The 23,875-nt window shown below is 48.8% G+C and overlaps 1 protein-coding gene across 1 annotated transcript; it reads right to left on the reverse strand.

The window, feature by feature from the left end:
• Positions 1 to 244: 244 nt before the first annotated feature.
• On the reverse strand, positions 245 to 12,286 carry LOC137773431 (MHC class I polypeptide-related sequence B-like). Its single transcript, XM_068558098.1, is given in 9 exon segments — positions 245 to 873; positions 3,634 to 3,771; positions 3,897 to 4,031; positions 4,034 to 4,174; positions 4,771 to 4,857; positions 4,860 to 5,057; positions 5,291 to 5,551; positions 11,571 to 11,632; positions 11,772 to 12,286. Coding segments are annotated over 9 exon segments (1,176 nt in total). The 5' UTR covers positions 11,801 to 12,286; the 3' UTR covers positions 245 to 748.
• Positions 12,287 to 23,875: the final 11,589 nt, after the last annotated feature.

Consider the following 23,875-nt stretch of genomic DNA (forward strand, 5'->3'; position numbering starts at 1 on the left):
ATTCCCCGCCCAGCGTCAGCCCGTGAACACTGGCCCCAGGTGTATTTTCTCCCAGCCCTTTATGCTTTGCTGTGAATCTGTCAGTCACTGGGAGCTGGAGGGGAGAGAGAGGTGGAGAATTTTTAGCGCCGCGTCAAGGCAGTGAGATAGACCCCTCCTTCTCCCCAGAATCTTACTTGCTGTCCCTTCCCAGACACGTGAAATAAAACAGACCAGACGTGTACATTTAAAGAGCAATTAAAACTTTTAATATGAAATTATATAGATATTGCAGACATGAAGTAATGCATATACAAGTGTGACAGGGTGTGAAGGGAACCTCAAGTTTCCAGAAAGCTGCTACTAGTCATTTTGGGAGAAGCCACGGTGAGGAAACTTACTGATAAAGCTTATTCGTAATAATTGAATTATTACCCATGTATTCTATTATAACATAAAAAAATAAAAATAGAGTTAGTAATTAGTGTAGTGCAGCTGCACCCACCTCACATATATGAACGCTTTTAATCGTCCCCACCACAACTGGAAATAAACACTGTTTTTCTCATTTCATAGATGAAGAAACTGAGGCATCAAGAGGGAAAAGTGCTATATTGTAAATAAACTCCACCTCAAAAAATAATAATAATAAATTTTTTAAAATAAAAATAATTTTAAAATAATAAAATAAATAACAGAACACACACAAAAGGGAAAGTGCTAGTAAGACCAGCAGAGGGAGCTGAATTCAGGCCTCTGGCAGCAGATTCTAAGCTTCCACAGTGGAATTGATGGACGCAGGGTCTGACAACAAGGACTGAAATCCCGGCTGTGTGAGGCCATTATGGTCACTTGGCTCCATCTGGCATTGATCCAGGTCTTGTAGGCTAACGGCTTTGGGGAAAAGGAAAAACCAATAAATAAATGACAAATTGGCTGCAGAATATTGCTCTTTATTCCCTCAGATATTCTCCTTCAGTTGCTCCAAAGTCAGGTTCTGTCCTTCTCTGAGGGAAGAAAACACCCCTCCTATTTTGCCCCCTTTTTGCCCAGCCCTTGCTGGACTCCTCCCCTGACTCCCCAACATCATCACCTGTCCCTGCTTCCACCACCCTCCACGACAGGGACAAAGGTCGGCAGGACGAAAGGACAAGATCCAGGAGTGGAAACCCAAAGCCCTCCCGCCTTAAGCCCGGACCCATCCCCGACACAGTGCGAGGCTCTGTCACAGACGGGTCCCGACTCCGCGTTCCTCCAGGCCTGGGAGTGGACACACACACAACTCCTTCCTCTCCTCCGTTCTCGGGCCTCCTCACCTGCACAAGCACCTGTTCCACTGCCCGGCTCCACCTCAGGCCCTGACCTCCACCTACAGCGCAACCTCCTGCCCGCCCCCAGCCCTGAGCCAGCAGCTCCTAACTGGAAAGCCCATCGGGAAGCCCAGGTGACAGCAGCCCCGTCTAGAAAAACTGGGCTGCCACAGGCCCTGCCCCTGACCTGACCCTGGAACATCCCTGGCTTGCAGACGCCTGGCCTTGCCCCGACCCTCACTCCCCGCCCAGGTTCTCAGGGTGCACTTGGTCTTCTCTCCTCCTTCCTGGTCCACTGCCTCCTGGAATCCCAACTCCACCCCAAGTGCTGCTGCTAGGCTGAGGCTGCACAGTCCCTCCTGCCCTGTTCCAGGCAGGGATCAACCAGGCCGCCCTCCCTTCCTGTAGGGATCTGCTGCTCAATGTGGATGGGGGGGACACCCCCAGCCCGAGGCTGTACCTGGCCCCCTCTGCACCCTGGGACTGCCACTGCCACCCTCCACCTCCCACAGGCAGCGCCCCATTTGAATTCCTCTTTCATTTAATATGCACCGCAAGGTCAGTATTGGAGGAAATTCTATTGAGCTTTGCCATCTGAAGTCATAAACATTTGTATTGGACATCAAAAATTTAAAAAGTAATTTTGAGAAATTAGCACATGATCTTCACACTGTTTTCCCAGCAAATGCCCCAGTGACATACAAGACAACTGTTTCTGTCTCAACGGAACCAGAACTCATGTTCCCTGGGGGTGGGGTGGGTGGGGAGGGGTCGGGGGTGCCCCAGGTGAGAGCAGGAGCAACTACAGAGCTGCCTGGTCCCCTGCTCTGGGTGCTGCATGGACAGAGCCTCTTGCTGCGGGGCAGGGTGACTAACCATCCCCGTATGCCCAGGCTGAAGGCCAAATGATAAGGGAATTGGACTTGTGGATGAGAAACCACGTCCCCAAGCAGGCCAGTGACACAAAGAGGTGGCATCAACAGAAGGAGCTGAGTCTCTGCACACGCCACCTTTTCACTGTTCCACGCTCTGCCTTTGCTCTTTGCCAAACACAAAGCTCTGCTGCTCTTTTCCTCTCCCCTCAAGCAACCTGATTATGGGGAAATCAATGTGACCATCCCCTTCTCCAAATCTACAGGGCAGTGACCACCATGAGCAAGGGAACTGGCTCAGGGAGGGCAGGGTGAGGCCACAGAACACAGACCCAGTGCCCTCCTCTAGAGCCCTTGGACTGTGTCCCGAGGGGCTGGACAGGAAAGAACCTGGAGGTGAGATAAAATCAGTGACCCCAGTTGTCCAAGGATTGGCTGTTCTCCTCTCCCCAAATGGTCAAGGGGTATCTGCTCACTACTCCCCTATATTATGGGCAAGGAAATTCCAGCAAGCATGGGGGCACGTGATGGGACCTTGAGAAGGATGCAGGCTGGGGGTGACCCAGAGGAAACGAAACTCAGAAGACAGTTCATGGAGGAGGACTTGGAGAGGTTGCAAAACATCTCTAAGTGGGGCCTCACAAGGGCGCATCACAGGCAGGGCTCTGGCACCATCCACTGAACCCTAGTTTGAGCCTTATGATTCTCTTACTTGGATTCTTTTTTTTTTTTCTGTATAAAACTAAATTTATTTAAACTGAAGTTTTATATTTATCTTTTCTTTTTAAAAACTTTTACTGGAGTATGGCTGCTCTATAATGTTGCGTTAGTTTCTACTGTACAGCAAAGTGAATCAGCTATACATATACATATATCCCCCCTTTTTTGGATTTCCATCCCATTTAGGTCACCACAGAGCCTTAAGTAGAATTCCTTGAGCTATACAGTAGCTCCTTGGATTCATAATGATGGCTGAAAAACTGGGGAGAGAAATGCAGATAGGAAGTGATAAGCCCATGCCTGGCCTCTGAATTCCTCCTCAGTTTTTAACCCCTCCCCACAAGCTCACAGACACTTTACTGCAGGTTCCCTCTGAATCAATCCATGATCACCTAGACCCTCCCAACCAGCACATGACCCAACATATCACCCCTAGATGAGGCCTGACCAGCTGAGAGTAGACAGAAAAAGATGAGAACAGAGCAGAGAGCTGAAACCCTCACTGCGCCCAGTCTCACCCAGAGCAAAGAGAGGCCCCTGCTGGACACTAAGAGCCCCAGCCTGGCCCTGGCCTTGGGCAGGACCAAGGGGTTAGAACAGATGTGGCTCCCATTCCCTTCACAAATACCCCAGTGTCCAGCTCCTGGAACAGAGGCTTGTCATCCTCTCATATCTGTGCAGAGGGACACGAGGGGGACCCTACATCCCAGGCAGAGCCCCTCCCATCCCCACCCCCTGCCCAGATTTCTCACCTGGGCTCCCCACAGCTGATGCTGTCTTCCTCTTCTTCTTCGTGCAGCAAAGGACACAAAGCCCGATGATAAAAACAAGAGCAAAGTCAGCAACACCCAGGATGGTCCGCCACTGACTCTGATACACCAGGGTCTCTCCTGAGAAAGGGCCTTATTACATATAACCCAGGCACCCCAGAGCCACAGGTCTGCTCTCCTCTCCCTGATCCTGGCCTCTGACCCTCCCAGGGTCACAACCCCCTCCAGGCTCACCCCAGGCTCACCAGAGGGCACAGGGTGTGCACTGTGATTCCCGCCGTGTTCCACGTGGCACTTGACATGCTGTTCCTCTCCTTGGGGAACCCTTATGGTCACCCAGGTCCGGTAGGTCCCGTTCCCATCAGGCAGGACACCCTTGACTGCTGGGCGTCCCGCCTCATGGGTTCCTCATCCCAAAACCAGGCCGCTGAGATATTCCAGGGAAAGAAGCTGAAAGCCCAGCATGTGAGGTTGACTGTGCCCTCCGAGTCCTGGCTGCGGGTCACGTTCACGGCTGGGGGCCCTGAGGGAGAAAGCACAGAGCCAGTGAGGCCCGGGGCCAAGCCCTGCTCCCTCTAAGGAAGACGGAGAGAACAGAGCTGCTGCTGCCCACTCTCCACCTCTGGCTGAGCCCTCGCCCACCCCAGACCTGCTCCAAGTCTGTTCTGCACCCTGGGGCCCAGTTCCTTTAGCCGGGCAGGAGGAGGGGCTGTGACGGGGCCTCACTCTCTTGGATCCACGTGTTGATGCTGAGGAGCGGGCCGTGCGGGGTGGGCTCCTGGGGACCAGCAGGGAACTTTCTGGGACAGGCAGGCTGGGAGCCAGGGGGGCCCACTCCAGTCTAGGGCCTTCCTCTCCTGACTGACACTCACCTTCATTGGTACAGTTTCTGTCAGAAGGCCCACTGCTCCCCTGGATGACTGTCACCGGGGCGGTTCATTCCCCTCCCCACCTGCCCATCTGTCTACAGTGGATTTAACAGAACAGCAAATTGCAGGACACCACGCCAACAGAGCATATATGCACCCAGAGGACAGGGAGGGTCTCCGTGTGCAGAGTCAGGGCGTGGAGGCTCTAGGGGTCTGGGGGAGAGGAAGGGCCCTGGTCCAGGAGCAGTACCTGTTCTCTCCCTGAAGGCTGTCCAGGATTCCAGATAGCCCCGCAGTCTTCCACAAAGCTCTCCCTGCACGTGGGCCCGGTAATACTTGCTTTGAAAGCCATCTGTGTCCCCGGACTCTCCATTTCCATGGCCAAGTTCCGAGCCAAGGACTGGGGCACTGTATATCCGTTGGTCTCTGGGTGAAAGGAGAGGAGGAGCTCCCCATCATAGTAGAGAAGCCTGAAGCCCCAGGTGTGGTTGTCTTCTTGGATTTCACAGCCCACGATCTCCTGGAGGGAATTCACACCTGCACCCCACCCCACCCCAGCAGTGACTCCTCCAGTCCCCGTGTCCCTCTGTCCTCCCACCCAAGTGAGAAACTCCAGCCAGAGGGCTCCCTCCCTGCTCCCCTCCATGTCTTCCCAGTGCTGCTGAGTCATGGCCACCCCCCTGCTGAACTCACAGACACCTGTCCTCTGGCCCCTGCCCCCAAATCCAGTGAAACACCGCATAGCACTCTCAGCCTCTCCCCACTCTCACCTCCTTTCTCCTCCTGCAGGGCCAGGATTTCTGCTACAAGCTTTCTGAGGTCCTTCCAGGTCTCTGTCAAGTCCTTGGACTCTGTGTCCCACGTCTCAGCTCCCAGCTCCTCTGCCCACAGTCCCCGGGGCTCTACCCTGCCTGTCTCACGGTCATAGTGCAGGAAGGCCTGGCCATCCAAGTGTCCCCCAGCGAAAAAGCTGGGCTGCACAGATCCATCCCGGGACAGCACCGTGAGGTTGTAATGAAGACTGTGTGATCCTGGGGAAGGGGGAACTGCAGATGAAACAGCTTTCCAGAAACAAGTGCACATCAAATGTTTACCAGACAAGTTCTGCTGTCCTGACCTGCTCCAGGACTGAGGATGCAGAACATGCACGTGTACAAGGGACCACAATGAGAATTTTTCCAACACCGGGGAAAAAAGAAAAAGAGGAGTGAAGGAGAGGGGAATTGAGGAGTGGAGGGAGGGGTGGAGATGGGCAAACATTCAGGACAAGTGCCAGGACAGGGAGGCACCAGCTCCCTAAGGGTCCAGGCAGGAGGCCAAGGGGAGAGGCTGGCCTGCAGGGGGCAAGGGAGAGGCAGGAAGACCAGGGTGAGGGGAGGTGGAGTCAGAGGGGAGGGAGGGGCAGTGTCAGCCCAGGATCAGAGGCATCCCTGGTCAGAGGCCGGTCAGGTGAGATGCAGAGCAAGGGCTGCTGCCCGTGGGGCAGGTTCATCATGGACGAGGTGGGCTCAAGGGAGGGTGAGGCACGAGGCAGAGGGGCCTGAGGGGCTGGGCTGTGGCCCTAAGAGAGTGGAAGGTGGGCCAGTACCCCTGGTGGAGGTGAAACAGTGGGTCTGGGCCCAGAGTGCAAGAGGCATGGTGAGGCCCCAGGTGGGGAGGTGGCTGGACCTGCCAGTGTCCCCTGGGAGTGGTGGGTGTTGGGGGCCTGAGTCAGTGCCATGTGCCCAAGGGCCATGGAGAATTAGAAGGAGCGGTGGCAAGAGAAAATAGAACTGGAAAGCCAAGGTGCACATTGGGAGGGACCTGCACAGTGGGAGTGGTTGGGGGCAGGTCACACCTCCACAGAGGGTGTGGGTCAGGCAGCCAGCACAGGAGGGCGGGGCTGGGGGAAGACCCCCTGTAGGGAAAGGCCAACTCACCAAGTGGCATCAACAAGGATTTTGGATACATGGTTGAGGTAGTGAGAGCCCACTGGGGTCAGTGAACCTAAGAGAGGGTGATGAAGGCCAAGGAGGTGGGCAGTTGGACCAAGGGTAGTATTCCTATTGGGGAGGGAGGAAGGGCAAGGGGCTGCAGAGGAGACAGTGGTGAGGGCCTGGATTGGGGGGCAGGGGATGAGCATGCCTCAGGGGTGACTCTGGGGGCCCTTGGGTTAGGGTGAAGACAGGAGAGGAGGGGGGCTCTGGTTGAGGGAGGGTGAGGATGGCGTGGTGATTCCTGGGAGGAAGCTTGTGATTGATGAGAACGTGGTGAGGCCCCAAGGCACTCGGGCAAGGAGTGGGAGCTGGGCAAGGTGCCATGATGGTAGGTGCAGAGGGACAAGGGCAAGTGGAGTCCAGCAGCTGAGGCCTGGAGAGTGGAGGTCTCAAGAGGGTGAGGTTTAGGATGCAGGAGTGGGGAAGGGGCAGTGCTGGGTGAAACGCCCACACTGAACGAGGGCCAAGAGCAGGTGCCTGCACTGGGGCGGAGCTAGGAGGATGGGTGCCAAGACCAGGGGAGAGGTCCTCCCACAGGGGCTGTGCACTGTGCTCAAGGCCCAGTTATCATTAGCAGCACAGCTCCCCCTGGTGATAAAATAGGGTAGTGATGAGGGAGGGAAGTCCCCCTGGGCAAAAGTCATCCACAGAAATGTAAGGTTAGTGAAAGCTGGGGGGAGGTAGGAGCCATGCAGGTGTCTGATCCTTGCAGGTAAAGACCCATGAGGGGGGAGTCTGCTGGTGGTCCAGTGGTTAGGATTCGGCGCTTTCACTGTGAAGGCTCAGGTTCAATCCATGGTCGGGGAACTAAGATCCTGCAAGCCGCGGTGGGGGGGGGGGGGGGGCGTGGCCAAAATAAAAAATAAAATAAAATAAATGTTTTAAAAAAGCCATGAGAGGAGGAGAGGGCCCGGTGGTGGGAAAGGGGATGAGGGTGAGGATGCCGTAGGAAGGGATCAGAGAACCACAGAGGGGAGGGGACAGCAGGGAGGGGGAGGACAAATCCTGAGGGGGCACAAGTGACGGCAGGGGAGGAGGCAAGGAGAGAATCAGGGGTGGGAACACGGGCACAGCAGAAAATTAGAGTAAACATTGGCAGGGGAGGGGGGAGGTGCGGAGTGGAGACCACAGAAATCACAGGAAGAATCCCTTGGCTCCAAAGCTGTCACACTCTAATTTCTGTCAGTGAAAATAATCAATAAACAATCTATAATAAGAATAGAGAGTTTTATTTGAGCCAAATTAAGGACTAGTCCAGAAGCCAGCTTCCCAGATAACTCTGAGAAACTGCTCTGGAGAAGCAGGGTTTTCAGCACACTTGTGGGGTTTTTTTGTTGTCCTTGTGTTTTTGTTTTGTTTGTTTTTTGGCCTCGCCATGCCAAAATCTTAGTTCCGGGACCAGAGATGGAATCCGGGCCCAAGGCCATGAAAGTGTTGAGTCCTAACCACTGGACCGCCAGGGAATTCCCCTTTAGCGCAGTTGTATATCTTGTCAGAACAAAGAACATTAAGCAAGTAGGGCTACACTTCTCCAAGGTTTAAAAACAAACAAACAAAAACAGACCAGCACGTACACGTACAGCACATACAGTATGGCCTTGGCACCTGGGAAGGGAGTCTTATCATCAAAGGTGAACCAGCGTTGGAGTCCCAGGAAGAGGGGCATTTAGTCTTTATTTTTAACATGGACATTCTTTACTTCTGGTCAATGTGCCCTTTCCTTTAATAATTAAAGCAGATGTACAGTGTATGTCTGACAGGCCACAAAGAGGCAATTTACTTAGCGCAAAATTCAGCTTAGTTCATGCATAAGCCAGAATGACTTCCCTGTATCTGAACATGTGAAAACATATTTTGTCGATTCTCTCAGTGAAAGTCAGGATCGGCCACGGTGCCCACAGCAGTAGGAAGTGTGGTTCAGGGCCCTTGGGCCCTTCCTAGAGCTCCTGGTCACTAGAAAGAGACCCCCAACTCCAAGGACTGAGGCCCTTGAGCGCTGCCTGCCTGGAAGCTCCCCGATTCCCGAGGCCAGAAACGGGAAGAGGGCAGAGCTGAGAACAAGAGGAGAGGACAGCGCTCAGGGGCCTAAGAGGGAGCCCCACACACCGGTGGGAAGTGGCCGCCTGAGCGTCGGACCTCCAAGAGCCCTTGATCGCCTCTGACGGGAGCAACCCGGGCTTGGGGGCAGCCTTTCCAGCCAGGGGATTCAGAGGACGGGGATGTGTGAGGAAGAGGAAAGCAGGGAGGGCGGGTGCAGCAGGGGGAGCAGAGGGTGGGAGTTGGAAAGAGACTGAAAAGCGGGAACGTGCCGTGGTGGCCAGAGGCCCCGAGCAGCTCCCGGCCCCTCCCCGACCTCACCCCGCCCCCCACTCCCCACCCCGCTGCACCGCAAGTGAGACGGTCCCCGCGACGCTCACCGAATCCCACCCGGACCCTGAAACCGCCCCAGGCTCCCGGCTGAGGACCTCAATGAACGCCACTCACCAGCGGCGGTAGCCAGGAGCACAGAAAGGGCAGCGCCGGCTAGAAACGGCAGGACAAGGAACAGCGCCATGGCCCAGACCTTGTCAACCTCCCAGAGGCTCCGGGACAGCAGCCGAGCGGGCGGCGCTGAGCCGGGCGGCGGCGGCGCACTGGCAGCGGAGACGGCCCGCACGGAGGTTTAAAAACTTGGCCCCGCCCCCGCCCCGTCCCGGTCCCTGTCCTCCCTCCGCCGAGCGGGGACCGCCATCCGGCCGCCTCCGCTGCCTAGAAAAGCCGGGAGGCTAGAAAAGCCTTAGGATCCCCAGGAAGGTGAGACGGAGGGTGAGTGCAGACAAATGCTGAAGGGACAGGCTCTGAGCAGCAGAGAGTTAGGGCGCCCCCCCGCCAGAAGCGCCCAGATCACCGCCTCCCTCCCCTGCAAAGAAGACTCCCCGCCCACGGCAGGGAAGGTCTCACAAGGCTGCTTCAGAGACACCCCACGTTTCCGGCCTTTCGGGCCTTCTTCCTTCAGGCACAACTTCTCTCCCATAACCCCTCCCTCCACCTTGCACAGCAGAGGTACTGGCAACAGTACGCTGAGACCAGATTTGCAGATTTCAGCAGCTCTGCCTCTCAGAAACCACTTCCCCAGCTGAAGGACTCAGAGTTCAAACTCTTCTAGATGTTTCCACCATTATAATCTCCTTCTCCTCCCACTGACTCCAAGACCGAGCCACGTCTCTTTTCCTGTGGCCTCAGCCTATAGGTATCCACACTCTCCCAAGGCAGCCTCTTGATTCAGGCCCAATGAGGTGGTTCCCCGTGATCTACCCCAACACCAACCTCTCCAGACTCCCTTTCCAACCTGCCTCAGGACATCTGCGCCTCTGGGCCCATCTGCCCCTCAAACCCAACAGATGTACAGGCAAACTCTACCCCTCTCCCCACACACCAACCTCTCTCCCTCCCCAAGTTCTCTTTAAGCATCACGACCAGCTTCGTCCCTTCTGATCCCCTTTCCCCTGCCTCTCATGGGCTCACAGTCAGCTCCTCCAACCCCTTTTCAGTCCCACTGCAACTATCTTAGTCCAGGCTTTCATCTACCTCAGCCTAGAGAACTGGAAAGGCTTCCTAAACTCCTGCCTGTCGCCAGTTATAACCATAAGGCCCCAGCCATCCACAGCTGCCCCATCTGCAGAATTAACACATAAGGTCTCTACTCCAGCATCAAAGCCTGCAGCTGCCACAACCAGCTGTCTGGCATCATCTTCCACTTCTCTGGTGACATCTCCCCTGGGTTGCAGTAAAAGTGGGCTCCCCCCATTTCCTTGCCCTGTCCCATCAGGATGCCACTGCTTACACATTGCCCTCCTGTGGATTACTCTCCTCTGCCTTCCAGCCCATCAGAACTGCACATCCTAAAAGATCATCCCAATTAGCTGGTGGTAAGGGTGGTACAACCTTGGGATTATACTAAAAACTATCTAACTGTATGCTTTAAAAGGGTGAATTATGTCATGCATGAACTATATTTCAATAATACTATGATAATAATAATGCCATCCTGGAAAAAGCCTCCTTCTACTGAAAGCTGTGCCTTATCCCCAACACACATCTCTTGGTCTTTGGCATTCCTACGCCATGGTCCTCAAACCTGATTGCTTATGGAACCACCTGGGGAGTTTTTACTATCCATATGTCTAGGCCATGGCCAAAACCAACGGAATCAGTATCCCTTGGGTTGAACCTAGGCCTTCGTATCTTTTAAAGCCCCCTCAGCGATTCCAAATGTGTAGGCAAGTTTTAGAATCACTGGTCTAGCCCTGGTTGAAACTTCCCTGATGGAACCAAGTGTGCCCTGCCTTGAACCCCATCTGACCATTTTATACTCCCCACGTTAGACAATGGGCCACTTTAGGATCAGGAACTGTGTTCATTTCATCTTTGTCTCCCTGCAAATGCTTTTTTTAAAGTTGTACTCTGCCTCTCATTAGTAACCATTCCACTAAGACCCTTATCCAATACTTTTGCTGTGGATGGAAATGTCGTGCCTCAGAACGTTTTAACAATTTCTCAGATTTCAAACTTTTATTAATTAATTACTTTGACCATCAATTTATTTAGCAGGTCAGGGATTGGGTCCTGTCCCATCTCGGAGAGCTTCTTTTCATTGCGAAAGGTCACAAGGGTAGTGAAAGTATAGAGAGGCAGATGGAACCCAGCTCTCCTGACAAGCCCTTTCCTCCATGACCATCCTCCTTCAAAGACTTGCTAGGTGTGGCAGCTCCAGCAAACTGTCTCATTCGAGTCACACCCCCTCTCCCCCAAAAAAGACTTTTAATACTAATACTAATATGTTAGGTTTGTCTCACAGCATTTAGAGATGACTGCAATGAGAGATAAAGCCATCTACTCTTCGTGGGAGGTACGACTCCAGATTTGGGTTGCTCTCCCGGATTTAGGCGTGGCTGCCCCTCCCCCATCAAGCGTCGCAGCTAGTCTTCTGTACAAAGTGTTTTCCCTCCACCCCACCCTGCCTCCAGCCTCCCCTGCTCTGCCCTATAAACTACTTTTTCTCCCTCCACTCTCCCTTTTATACCCCTGGACTCACCGGCACACTGGCGTCTTTCTCTGCGCAGACGTCTCGCACTGCCGCCGGGTCCCGAAAGGAAACTGAAAACAGCCAGCGCGCATGCTTGCATAACCCAAGGCGCGGCCCCGCTGCACCCTCAGAAGATCACCCAACCCCTAACTCTGGTTTAAAGGAAATAAAAGTTGTTCGTGGATATAAAAGCAGAATAAAGGCTCTTACGGGCAGGTTGGGAGAGGAGTGAGCTGCATTCAGGCTTCTGGTCCTCACACTACTCGGCAATTACAGCTGCAGGCTGCGAAAATGCAGACCTGCCCGGGTCCGCGGAAATTCCGAGTCGGTAGGTCTGACGAGAGATCTGGAATCCGACTTATTTTAAACCGCCTCTGGATTGATTCTGAGTTCGGAGCTGCTTCTTCCAGCCCCCTCCGCCGCGGGGCCCACCCTTAGATTCTAGGATCTAAGTACACTTCCTACAGCCTCGCGTCCCCCTCAGGAAGGAAAGCGCCCGCCGCGGAACTGGCCTTTGAATCCGGTCCTGCCTGCCCGAATGAAAAGCAGAGGTCCAGAAAACAAAAATAAAAACAAAAAAACCACCAAGGTTCTGCCACGTTCAGGGAGGAAACTACTTTAGACCCAGTGTGACTTCCTTCAAAGACTGGGGTCACTGCCCGAAATGATACGATAACAGCGGAGCCGGGCAACGCTTCATCGTTTACAAAACGCCTCGGTGAGAGTCGACTTGGGCGTCGGTACCAGACGGGTCCGAGGTGAGTCACGTGTGTTCGTGTGTTTGAATATGCAGGGGATAAGCCCTAAAGGAGAGAGTGGAATAAGCAGGGAGGAAGGGAAGGGGGAAAGGGTTGAAAAAAGGAAAAGAGAAGAAAAAGGGAGGAAAAACCTACGGGGAAATAAATTTTTAACGATGTAATTTTATGATTTCTAACGTTTATTTTTATTCTTTATCTAGTTCTGTCATTTATTCAACGTTTGCCATAGCTGTTTGGTCTCTCTCTGAATGCATAAATAGACGGCTATTACTGTTATTGCCGGACTGCTGGAGAGTAAGTTGCACACAGCAGGACTCTTCACCTCCAGATGTGCAGGGTGTAGCTCTTAGCAACAAGAACAAGGTGTTTTGTTTGTTTTGCTTACCTAACCAAAGTACAAATTCCAAAGAGGATAATATTTTAAAAATCAACTTTGAAGGGACATACTTTACATACAATATAATGCATCTATTTGAAATGCACAGCTGGTTTGAGTTTTGGCAATTTACACGCCCATGTCACCATTACCACTGTGAAGATGTGGAACATTTCCACTGTCCCCAAAGAAAAGCCTTGTGACGTAATTCCATGCAGCCAATATAAGGAGTAAGATAGATTTTAATGTATTGTTATGAAAAGATGTGCCCAACGCACTTGTAAGCTTCTGTAAAAGCTAGAGAACATACTGAATTATAATGCCACTAACACCACTTACAAAATATATATTTTATTTATTTTAAAATTTATTTTTATTTATTTGGTTGCACCAGGTCTTAGTTGCAGCATGCGAACTCTTAGTTGTGGCATGTGGAATCTGGTTCCCTGACCAGGGATGGAACCCGGGCGTCCTGCATTGGGAGTTTGGAGTCTTACCCACTGGACCACCAGGGAAGTCCCCAAAATATATATTTTAAATAGATGAAAACCTGGAAGATTGCTCACCAAAGTTCTGACAGTGGTATCTCCAGGGAGTAAGATAATTCGTGGCTTAAAATTTATCTGAAATGTTGGAATCTTCTTTTAGTGTAAATTTGGATTTGTATTGTGTAGGGGGTCAGGGAGTGAATATTTCCACTTAAAAATATCATGACACTAAGCCCCAAAGTCAATAAGTTACAGATTTTTAAACACCAAAATGTTAACTAAAATCCAACACCAGAAACTGTATTTTGAGATAATCCTTCCCATTTTCACAGCCCTGAATCTTTCAAAGTGCTTTGCAAAGGGGTGTTTTTAGTGGAGTAGACGGAATATAAACAAACATTTATAAGAGGCTCGGACTCTAATAAAAAGAAGCGCAAATCAGTGGGGACACAAGGGATCCCGTCACATTTATACTCAACCCACGTTCCAAACCCGTGTTGCCATAGCGTCCTCCAGCCGAGAAGAGGTCAGGGCAAACCTTATCCTTGAGCCTCGATTTGTCCTTGAGAAAAGATAAAGGCTTTCAGAGCGAGTCTGAGGAACAAGACACTGACTTTCTGATGTAAAGTTTCAAGAATGCTGGGCAATGGCAGTGTCTCAGTCAGAGCATCCAGCCCATGTGGGCGATGCTCGCTCTGGCTCGCGGGTTGGCAGTGGCTCAAGGAGAGGACGCAGAGAAACTGAGAATTCCCTGGCGGTCCAGTGGTTAGGACTCCGAGCTCTCACTGCCGAGGGCCCGGGTTCAATCCCGGTGGGGGAACTAAGATCCTGCAAGAAGCGCGGTGCGGCCAAATAAAAGAAGGAAGGAAGGAAGGAAGGAAGGGTTGGGATGGTGGCGGGGAGGCAAGAAAACTCAGACAATAACTGGAGAGGAAGTAAGCATGGTAGGGAGGACCCAAAACCTCCACACCCATCCCCGCTCCCCTTCCTGTAGGTGTTGGAGGGGAAAACACGGTCCTGGGAGGCACGGCTGGTGCAGACCTGGGTCTCTCCTGGAGATTTCTGATGAGCTTAAACTGGGAGGAGACTGTAACTTTTTTCCTTTGAAAAGCAGGCTCCTAAAATGGTACTGACAAAGCGGTTTGCAGGGCAGAAATAGAGACACAGATGTAGAGAACAAACAGACGCCAAGGGGGGAAAGTGGCGGGGGGGCGTGGGGATGGTGGTGGGATGAATTGGGAGATTGGGATTGACATATATACACTAATATGTATAAAATAGATAACTAATAAGAACCTGCTGTATAAAAAATAAATGAAAAAAAAATTTTTAATTCAAAAAAAAAAGTAGGCTCCTAATCTGCCACTCTGACTGGTTTACCAATTCATCCTGATAAAACACAAAAACAAAACAAAGTCAAATTCTGATTTTTCTGGCCAATAGAAGGTCTGCACTCTCCCCATTCCTCACTTGCTTTAGGACTCCACACAGTGACCTGCTGGGCTCCAGACCTGCTGCCCTCAGGCCAGGCCCCTCTCCTGCCAGATTCCACCTCTTGCCCAGCTCCACTCTGCTTTGTCTCTACTCCTCATCCTTTTCCCTCCCCAGAGCCATCTCTGAATATCTCTCACCCTTTTCAAAAGACTTCTTCTCCTGGAGTACAAACTCCTCTGAACCACAGGAAAAAAGAGAGGCAAAGACCACTGAGAGAAACCCTGAAGGACACCTGTAGCTCCGCCTCTAGACATCCCACCCCACCCCCTCCAGCTCTCTCTCTTTGTAAATCTGGGATACCCAAGTTGGGAACCACTGGTGTAAATGGAGAGTCAAAATTTAGGAAACCTTCCCACCTTGGCACTACATTCAAGACTTTGGTGTTATGGTCACATGTGCCTTTATTTCTGGATATGGGACAATGACACTCATCAGATCAGCAGACTGCAAACACCCCCCCCCCCCACAACCAAAAGGCTTAAAGGACTCTGCATTCGGGAGGAGGGTGAGATGGAGGGACCCTGTGACTCCAAGTCTACGGATCACTCCTACACAAAGGGATACTGAAAAGTGGTACAGGACAGTCCATTCCCTCCAGGGACTGGTCAGGGAAGTCAGAGCCACCAAGGGTGGATGTCAAATTCCCTCAAAGAAATATCATTGCAAGGAAACCTTTGTCACACTTTTAAGCCCACACAAATGCTCAAATAGAACCAACATCAGAAAACCAAAATCCTAGTTCAGATGACATCACTGAGGTTGGCTGTAAGGCTTTGTGGGACCTGTTAGGTAGAAAGAACAACTCTATTTAGGGCTATAGCTCAATAGCCCCTACATCTTGGGGCCCCCAGAAAGAACACTATCTCTTCAGCAGCACACAGTGAGGTCATTTCTGGGAAAAACTGTATAATCTCCTTGAATTCCTGAGGTTTTTACATTTACTCAATGACTTTGTAGATGCTGATTTAATCTTTGAACATCTTGGAATTAATTTGCTTTACTCTAAGTATAGAACCGGAAGCAGGAAACAAGGGACTGACCCTGAGCTATGGTCCCACCCATGGCTCTTTTAGGCAATAATCATAAGAGATTTTGAGCCAATGAAATCCATGGCTAGGTAAACAGTAAACTCTCCATTTCAACAAATGTTTCAGATATTCCAGCTTGCCTAGTAATGTTCTAACTTGAACCCCAGTCTCAAAATTTAAAATTTATATTTTTGTATTGATTTTTAAATAATTCATGTATATTACACTGAGTTTGTTGCAGTAAGCCACCTGGAATCAAGTGTGGAATTAAGATAAGTAAATAAATGTGTGGTTCTTCATTGACTTACTGCTCACGCCATCTTTAAAATGTATCAACATTAAATCCAGTCACTTCTCACAGCTCTACTGCTTCCATCCTAGAACCATCCTCCCCACAATAGTAAACAGGCTAGCCTTCCAGGTGGGCTCCCTGCTGGCTCTCATGCACTGCTGTCCTTTACCCACGTAACAGATGACATGAAGTTTTAAACTGTGAGTTAGAGCACAGCCTCACCACCACATCCCACGGAACACTGCAGTGTCTTCCTTTCTTAGGCAGAATGAAATCCCAGTCCCTCACCACTGCCTACAAGCCCCTCATGACAGGGCCCCTCTGGCCACCCTGGCCTCAGCCCACCACTGGCAGCCCGGCTCACTCATCTACTCACATGGGCCTCTGACACTGCCCAGTCCTGTCCCAGGGCGCCTGTCCTTGCTGTGACTCCCCAAGTGCACCTCCTCCCCAGAGACTCACATGGGTGATCCCCCCCTCCATTCAGGTCCAGTGTCCCAAGGTCAAGTCCTCAGAAACATCGTGTCCAACAAACTCTCTGAGATATTTGCCCTGCCATTGCCACCACCAATCTTCTAGCCCAGCCATATTTTTCTCCAGAGCAATTATCACTGATAGCAGAATAATTGCTTTTGTCATCTGTATCATTGAAATATATGTTCTTTAAAACAGGAACCTTGTCTACTTGTCACCACTTGTATCCCTAGCATGTAGAACAGTCCCAGTACATAGTAGGGGCTCAGTAAACATGGGTTGAATATAAGCTGGCATAGTGCTTTTGAAAAGCAATTTGAAAACATGTATGACAAGCCTTAAAAATGTTCATGCCGTTTGACCCAGTAATTTTTATTCAACAAATCTATGATTTTAAAATAAAATATAGAAGGATATTTAGATGTAAGAATTTTATTTTTTTAAATTTTTGGCCATGCCAGGTGGCTTGCAGGATCACGGTTCCCTGACCAGGGATTGAACCTGGGCCTCTGCAGTGAAAGCTCCAAATCCTAACCACCAGACCACTAGGGAACTCCCTAGGCATAAGAATATGAATCAGGGACTTCTGTGGTGGCGCAGTGGTTAAGAATCTGCCTGCCAATGCAGGGGACATGGGTTCTATCCCTGGTCCGGGAAGATCCCGCATGCCACGGAGCAACTAAGCCTGTGCGCCACAACTACTGAGCCTGAGCTCTAGAGCCCACGAGCCACAACTACTGAAGCCCTCGCGCCAGAGCCCGTGCTCTGCAACAAGAGAAGTCACCACAGTGAGAAGCCTGTGCACTGCAACAAAGAGTAGCCCCTGCTCGCCGCAACTAGAGAAAGCCCGCTCTCAGCAACAAAGACCCAACATAGCCATAAATAAATAAATAAATAAAAAGACTAGATACTTTCACTGCTGTGGGCTGAGTTCGATCCCTGGTCAGGGAACTAAGACCTTACAAGCCTCACAGCGTGGCCAAAAATAAAATAAAATAAAAAGAATATTAATCAGATTTTAGTTGTAATGGTAAAAAGTGATACAGAAGAGCAGGTATATCCTTTTTTCTTTGGAAATAGTATACAGCTGGTAAAAGCAGTGTTTAAGGAGAGTTTGTAATATCACATAAAGTCGCTTATTGATAATAATAATGTTTTCAAAAACAAGATTCAAAATAATTCATAATGTATGACTACAGCTAACTACAGCTATGCAGTCATGTATAGACACACGAATACAGGGGAAGCAGCTGGTGGGAACTAAGGGCCAAAGGGCTCACCATGATCCTCCCAGTGGAGACACCAGATGGTTTCCCATCTTTCTGTGTCTATACATTTTTATATGTTGTCTGTGACTGAGCAAGCTTTACTTTTTTAATAGGATAAAGTACTTATTATGAAGTATTAAAACATGCAAAATGAAATATTAATGAAAAAGTCCAAGTCTCCTTTCCCAACTCAGCTTGAAGCAACATCTCTCCTTGGGACTCCACAGGGCAGAAATCCCTACTGATGGTCCTCCAGAGGGAAGAAATGAACTCTTCCTCCACAATCCTTGATCCATTCTTGGGTTTGGTAGTTGGCTGAACAATAAAGGCAACACTAAGAATACCATCAATTATAGATTACTGATTGTTACGTAATTTTAATCTCACCACACCTGAGAAAGTAGCACGGAGTCTTTCGTTTTCACAGCTTGAGAATCTAAGTCCCTGAGATACTGAATGTGTGGCCTGGATTCTCCAAAAAATGTTGACCTTGAAACTTAAATGACACTGGACCTCCTGGGAAGTCCACCTGGGCACCACCTGGGTGACAGATGAGTGGGTCACTCTGTCACTGAGTGTGGGTCCTAGCATTTCTGGAGCTGTCTGTAGTTTTTCTCCTGAAGACTCCTACACATACTAAAACGATATTTTCCCTCCCCTCTTCCCACATCAAACAGGCTTCTCTTTACAAATGCAAAGATAACTTCCCTAATGTTAAGGCCAACAAGTGCTCCCCCCCACACCCCCCAAATGACTCATCCCAACTGGATAATCTAAATTTCACTGAACTTACCCTCAGGGTTGCAGATGAGCATGTGGATCCAAGACACAAGTTATCTGGAGATTTGGGCTTGGCTGATCTGGAAGATGGCTGACCTCCCAGTCATTCTTGGCTTGTAGTTTCCTGTTTCAATTCCCTATCTCTATGAGAGACCATTCATTCATATGTCAAACGTGTATTAAATATCTGCTCTGTGCTGGGCGCTGCCTTTAGGAGGAGCTGGGGCTGGTGGAACCACACTCTCCTTACACTCAAGGTTGGCGCAGTCTTGCTCAGGCGCAGATTGGTAAGGAAATTTTAACGCAAATGGTAAGTGCAACCTGCACACGTGCTTTGTGGACATATATGTAGTCTGTCAGGTCTGATCAAGGAGTCACAGAAGCCTTTAAAAAGAGACAACATATGAGCTGCAATTTGAGGTGTAAGTAGGATCCCAGTGGACACCCAGGACAAATGAACATGACTCAGAATCCAGGACATTCATTTCTTTGCCTGGGCCAGGCCAGGACTCAGTCTAAGCTGACTGGGGAACCAGGTGCTTCCTGGCTAGAAAGTATGTCCCAACGTCTGACTATTCAGGAATCACAGCTACTAAATATTGAGACTTGAGAGAGAGAGAAGCCTGATTTGAACAGCAAAATTCTGCTGGAAGGCTTGTTCAAATGAAGAGTGCTGGGCCCCCACCCCTGGAGTTTCTCATTCAGTAGGTTTGGGGTAGGTCCTGAAAATTGCATCCCAGGTGATGCCAGTGCAGCCTGTCCTGGGTCCACACTTTGAGAACCACACTAGAACCACTTTCATGGAGGAAGAGCAAGGATTTATGAGTCTGCTTTGGTTTCTAATATCGGAATGGAGCTTTGAGACAGCGGTATCAGACAAACCAGACCACACCTGACCGACCCTGGAACCCCACTCCCACCGCAGTGATCAGTGTTTGATTGCCTTGGGATCACAGGAATGGCAGACAGACAGGTAGGGACCAGACGTGGAGGTCAGAGAGGGTGATCCAGAGGCAGTGCTCTATGCTCAGCACCTGGGGCTGCTGCAGCTCCCCAGACTGGCTCCTACACCCTCAGGCCCCTCCTCACCCCTCAGCACGTTGACCTCCAGGCCTTCCTCCACCATACCTCAGCTGTTTGGGGCTATGATGTGACAGAGGGGCTCTGATCACACTTTCTGATCCAAATATAGGGTGACATAGTCTGATAGGCATGGGCAAACTTGAAGGATAACAGAATGGGCCAATAATGAGAGCCCTGAAGTGTTGGCAAATGGCTTCAATCAGGTGTCCTAGGTGAAACTCCCAAGTGATTGATCTTCTAATTATTGAGACCTTGAGCCCACATGGACACTAGAGGGCGTCCTGAGATTGCTGAAGCTACAAGTGTTGTGTCCAACCACCAAAAAAATGCCCTGTACGTTGGGCTTTCCTGCTTAAATCAAGATTTGGTCAGTAATAATAATAATAAAGATAATAAAATAAAATTTTAAAATGGGAATTCCCTGGCAGTCCAGTGGTTAAGACTTGGCGCTTTCACAGCTGTGGGCCCAGTTTCGATCCCTGGTCAGGCAACTAAGATCCCGCAAGCCACGCGACACGGCCAAAAAAACAATAATAAAATAAAACAGTCGGTTTCTTGACCAAACAACTTGCATTTGTTAACTAATCATGCCCTTATTTTACCTTTTAATGATTGAAAGATATGTAAAGAAAGTAAATGCAGGGACTTCCCTGGTGGTGCAGTGGTTACAAATCTGCCTGCAACTGCAGGGGAGATGAGTTCGATCCCTGGCCCGGGAAGACCCCACATGCCCCGGAGCAACTAAGGCCGTGGGCCACAACTACTGAGCTTGCGCTCTAGAGGCCGCGAGCCACAACTACTGAGCCCTCACGCCACAACTACTGAAGCCCGCGTGCCTAGAGCCCGTGCTCTGCAACAAGAGAAGCCACTGCAGCCAAGTATTAATTCATTAAAAAAAAAAAATCTTCCTATGTCCTTTTTTTTTTTTTTTTTTAACCTCACCATGAGGATGTGGGATCTTAGTTCCCTGACCAGGGATCAAATTCCTGCCCCCTACAGTGGGAGCTCAGAGTCTTAACCACTGGACCCCCAGGGAAGTCCCTTTTTTTAAAAAAAATTCTTATGGTACTTTATTGTATAGATATACAATGCTTTTTTTTTGAATATTTGAATTTTATTTTATTTAGTTTTTTTTTTTTTTAAAGGAATGTAGTTTATTTATTTATTTATTTATGGCTGTGTTGAGTCCTCGTTTCTGTGCGAGGGCTTTCTCTAGTTGTGGCGAGCGGGGGCCACTCTTCATCGCGGTGCGCGGGCCTCTCACCGTCGCGGCCCCTCCCGTTGCGGAGCACAGGCTCCAGACACGCAGGCTCAGCAACTGTGGCCCACGGGCCCAGTCGCTCCGAGGCATGCGGGATCCTCCCAGACCAGGGCCCGAACCCGTGTCCCCTGAATTGGCAGGCAGACTCTCAACCACTGCGCCACCAGGGAAGCCCCTGTTTAGTTTTTTATACAGCATGTTCTTATTAGTTATCTATTTTATACATAATAGTGTATATATGTCCCCCGCGCAGCATCGAAGACCCAACGCAGCCAAATAACTTATCAAAAAATAATTAATTAAAAAAATAAAAATTTGCACAGAGATTGCCATATTGTCCTTCATAAAAACATTACCAATTTACAATCCGATCTGCAATATATTTGAGTACCAATTTTGACACGATTATTTTTTACACTATGAAAATATGTAGAGATACATATTTGGGAACCATCTGTGTATAGATGATATTTAAAATCCTGTGACTGGGTGAAACTAGAGCGATTAGGAAAGCAGTAAGAACAGAATAAGCAGCCCAGTTAACGCTCTTAAACATGCCAAATTTACAGCAAAAGGAGGCGGCAAAGGAGATTGAGAAGGAGCAGCCAGGGTGGTAAGAAGAAAACTAGAACTGTATGTCACAAGGGCGCGTGGGGGGGTGGGCAGAGTATACATATATATTAATACAATCACTTCAGAGAACAATTTGGCATCTCGTAGTAAAGAAGTGCAATAATTCCACACTTACAAACATATCCTAGTGGGACACACAAGGGACCAAGGAGAGGTACCCAAAAATGTTCACTGCAGGCAGCCATGTCTGTGATAAAAACAAACTAAAAGTCAATGAAGAGGAAAAAGAGAGAGAAATTGTAGCATATTCGTACCATGGCTACTATCCAGCAATGAAAACAAATGAACTATTTGTATAAACGTGGATTCATCTCATGTACAATGTTAAATGAAAAAGTATGCTACAGAATGATACATTTAGCAAGAAACAATTTATACAGTCTTAAAACATACCTAACAAGAGGATTTTTAAAATCCTTAGTAAAAAAAGCATACACCAAATTCAAGACACACACACACACACACACACACACACACACACACCAAGCCATCCTGGCCAGGAAAATGTTAACTGAAACACATGCATATCAAAACCATGCAAAATGAAGACTGTCTGCATATGTTTCTACTGTTTACTATGTATACCACATGTAGCAAATGATATTAAAATGTTACAAATCGACAAACCTGCATGGTGCCTCCATAAAGCTTTCTTATAATTCTCTATTCTTTTCTTCCAACTAGAACTACTTTGTAAAAAATTTGTGAAGTAAATCCAAAAGAACTGAGCAAAATAAATAAATAAAAAGAGTTGTCAAGTATGGGGAAAGCTGCTGAGAGGTAAAGAAAGATGAGGACATAGACATCTCCATTAGAATTAACAGTACTATTTTAGTGACCTTGACCAGAAGAGACTTCCTTGAGGAATGTGAGCAGAAGCCAGAATGAAGTGAATAGAACCAAGAAAGAAGGATGAAGGAAGGACCACAGGCACAAATAGGCCTTGGGTGTCAAACTCTAGGGGCGGGGTAGGTGGGGGGTGCGGACTGGGAGGCAGGGCTGGATTCTGAGCATTCTTTGGATCCAAAGCTTAGGGAAAGCGAATTAACATTTATGTAGCTCTTTCCACAATCTTCAGAGGGATCTTCTGAAATAGCTTTTACAACCTGAAGAATGAATTATCCAATAGCTCCTGGGTCCCTCAGAGAAATTAAGTACTTTGGCCTGCTTTCTGAATACAAAGACAATAATGTGGAAGTTCCTGTAGGCTAGGACCTCACAATCTGGGCCATTATTCTCAATAATGTGTGAAAAATCAGTAGATTTTGCTTTCCAAAGAATTTTTTTTTTTTTAAAAGAAACTCCTTTGTTAGAATGTTTGCAATACATGTATCTGACAAAGGATTTGTATCCAGAGTATATAAACAACTGCTATGACTTGATAATAAAAAGGCAAACAACAAAACTGAGTAAAAGACTTAAATAGGCACTTTACAAAGGGAAGGTACATGAATGGACAATACATATATGAAAAAGTTCTCAGCATCAGTCGGGAAAATACAAAGTCAAAACTTTGAAACCACAGTTAGAAACCACTACACCCATCAGAAAAGCTAACAGTAAAAAGATTAATAACTGTAAATGTTGGCAAAGATGTGGAACAACCCAAATTCCTATCCATTGCCTATAGGAATATAAAATGATTACTTTGGAAATTAGTTTTGGATCTTCAAATAAAGTAAAACAACAAGGAATCTGTAACCAGCATGTACATTCCTTGGTATTTACTCAAGAGAAATCAAGATATATGTCTATAGAAACCATATACAAGAATGTTAGTAGTTGCTTTATTTGTATTAGCCAAAAACTCAGAATACCCTCAAATACCCAAAAACTGTGGCCCAATTTTCAATGGAATACTACTCAGCAATTAAAATGAAGAACTACTGTTACATACAACAACACGGATGGATCACATAGATATTATGCCAAAGGCAAAAAGCCAGACACAGAGAAGACCATACTCTGTGAGTGCATTTGTATCAAGTTTTAAAACAGGCAAAACTACTCTGTGGTCATAGTCACCAGATCAGTGGATGCTTGGTTGGGGAAGGGGGACTAAATGAAAGGGAGTAAAGGGAACGTTCTAGGGTGAAGGGAACATTCTGTATTTTGATAGGGGTGTAGGTGACATAGCTGCATGTATTTGTTAAAATTCACCGTTTGAGTCACTAAAGTTCTGTTCATTTCACTATATGTACATCATACCTCAATTTAAAAATGTTTCTAACAAAAAAATGTTAATGTTTTTGTTTTGTTTCCTTCTGGCCTTGCTGCATGGCATGTGGGATCTTACTTCCCTCACCAGGGATCAAACCCGGCCCCTGGCAGTGGACACGAGGAGTCCTAACCACTGGACCGCCAGGGAATTCCCCAAAA

The sequence above is a fragment of the Eschrichtius robustus genome, chromosome 12 (genome assembly GCF_028021215.1).
Source record: "Eschrichtius robustus isolate mEscRob2 chromosome 12, mEscRob2.pri, whole genome shotgun sequence".
NCBI classification, from domain to species: Eukaryota; Metazoa; Chordata; class Mammalia; order Artiodactyla; family Eschrichtiidae; genus Eschrichtius; species Eschrichtius robustus.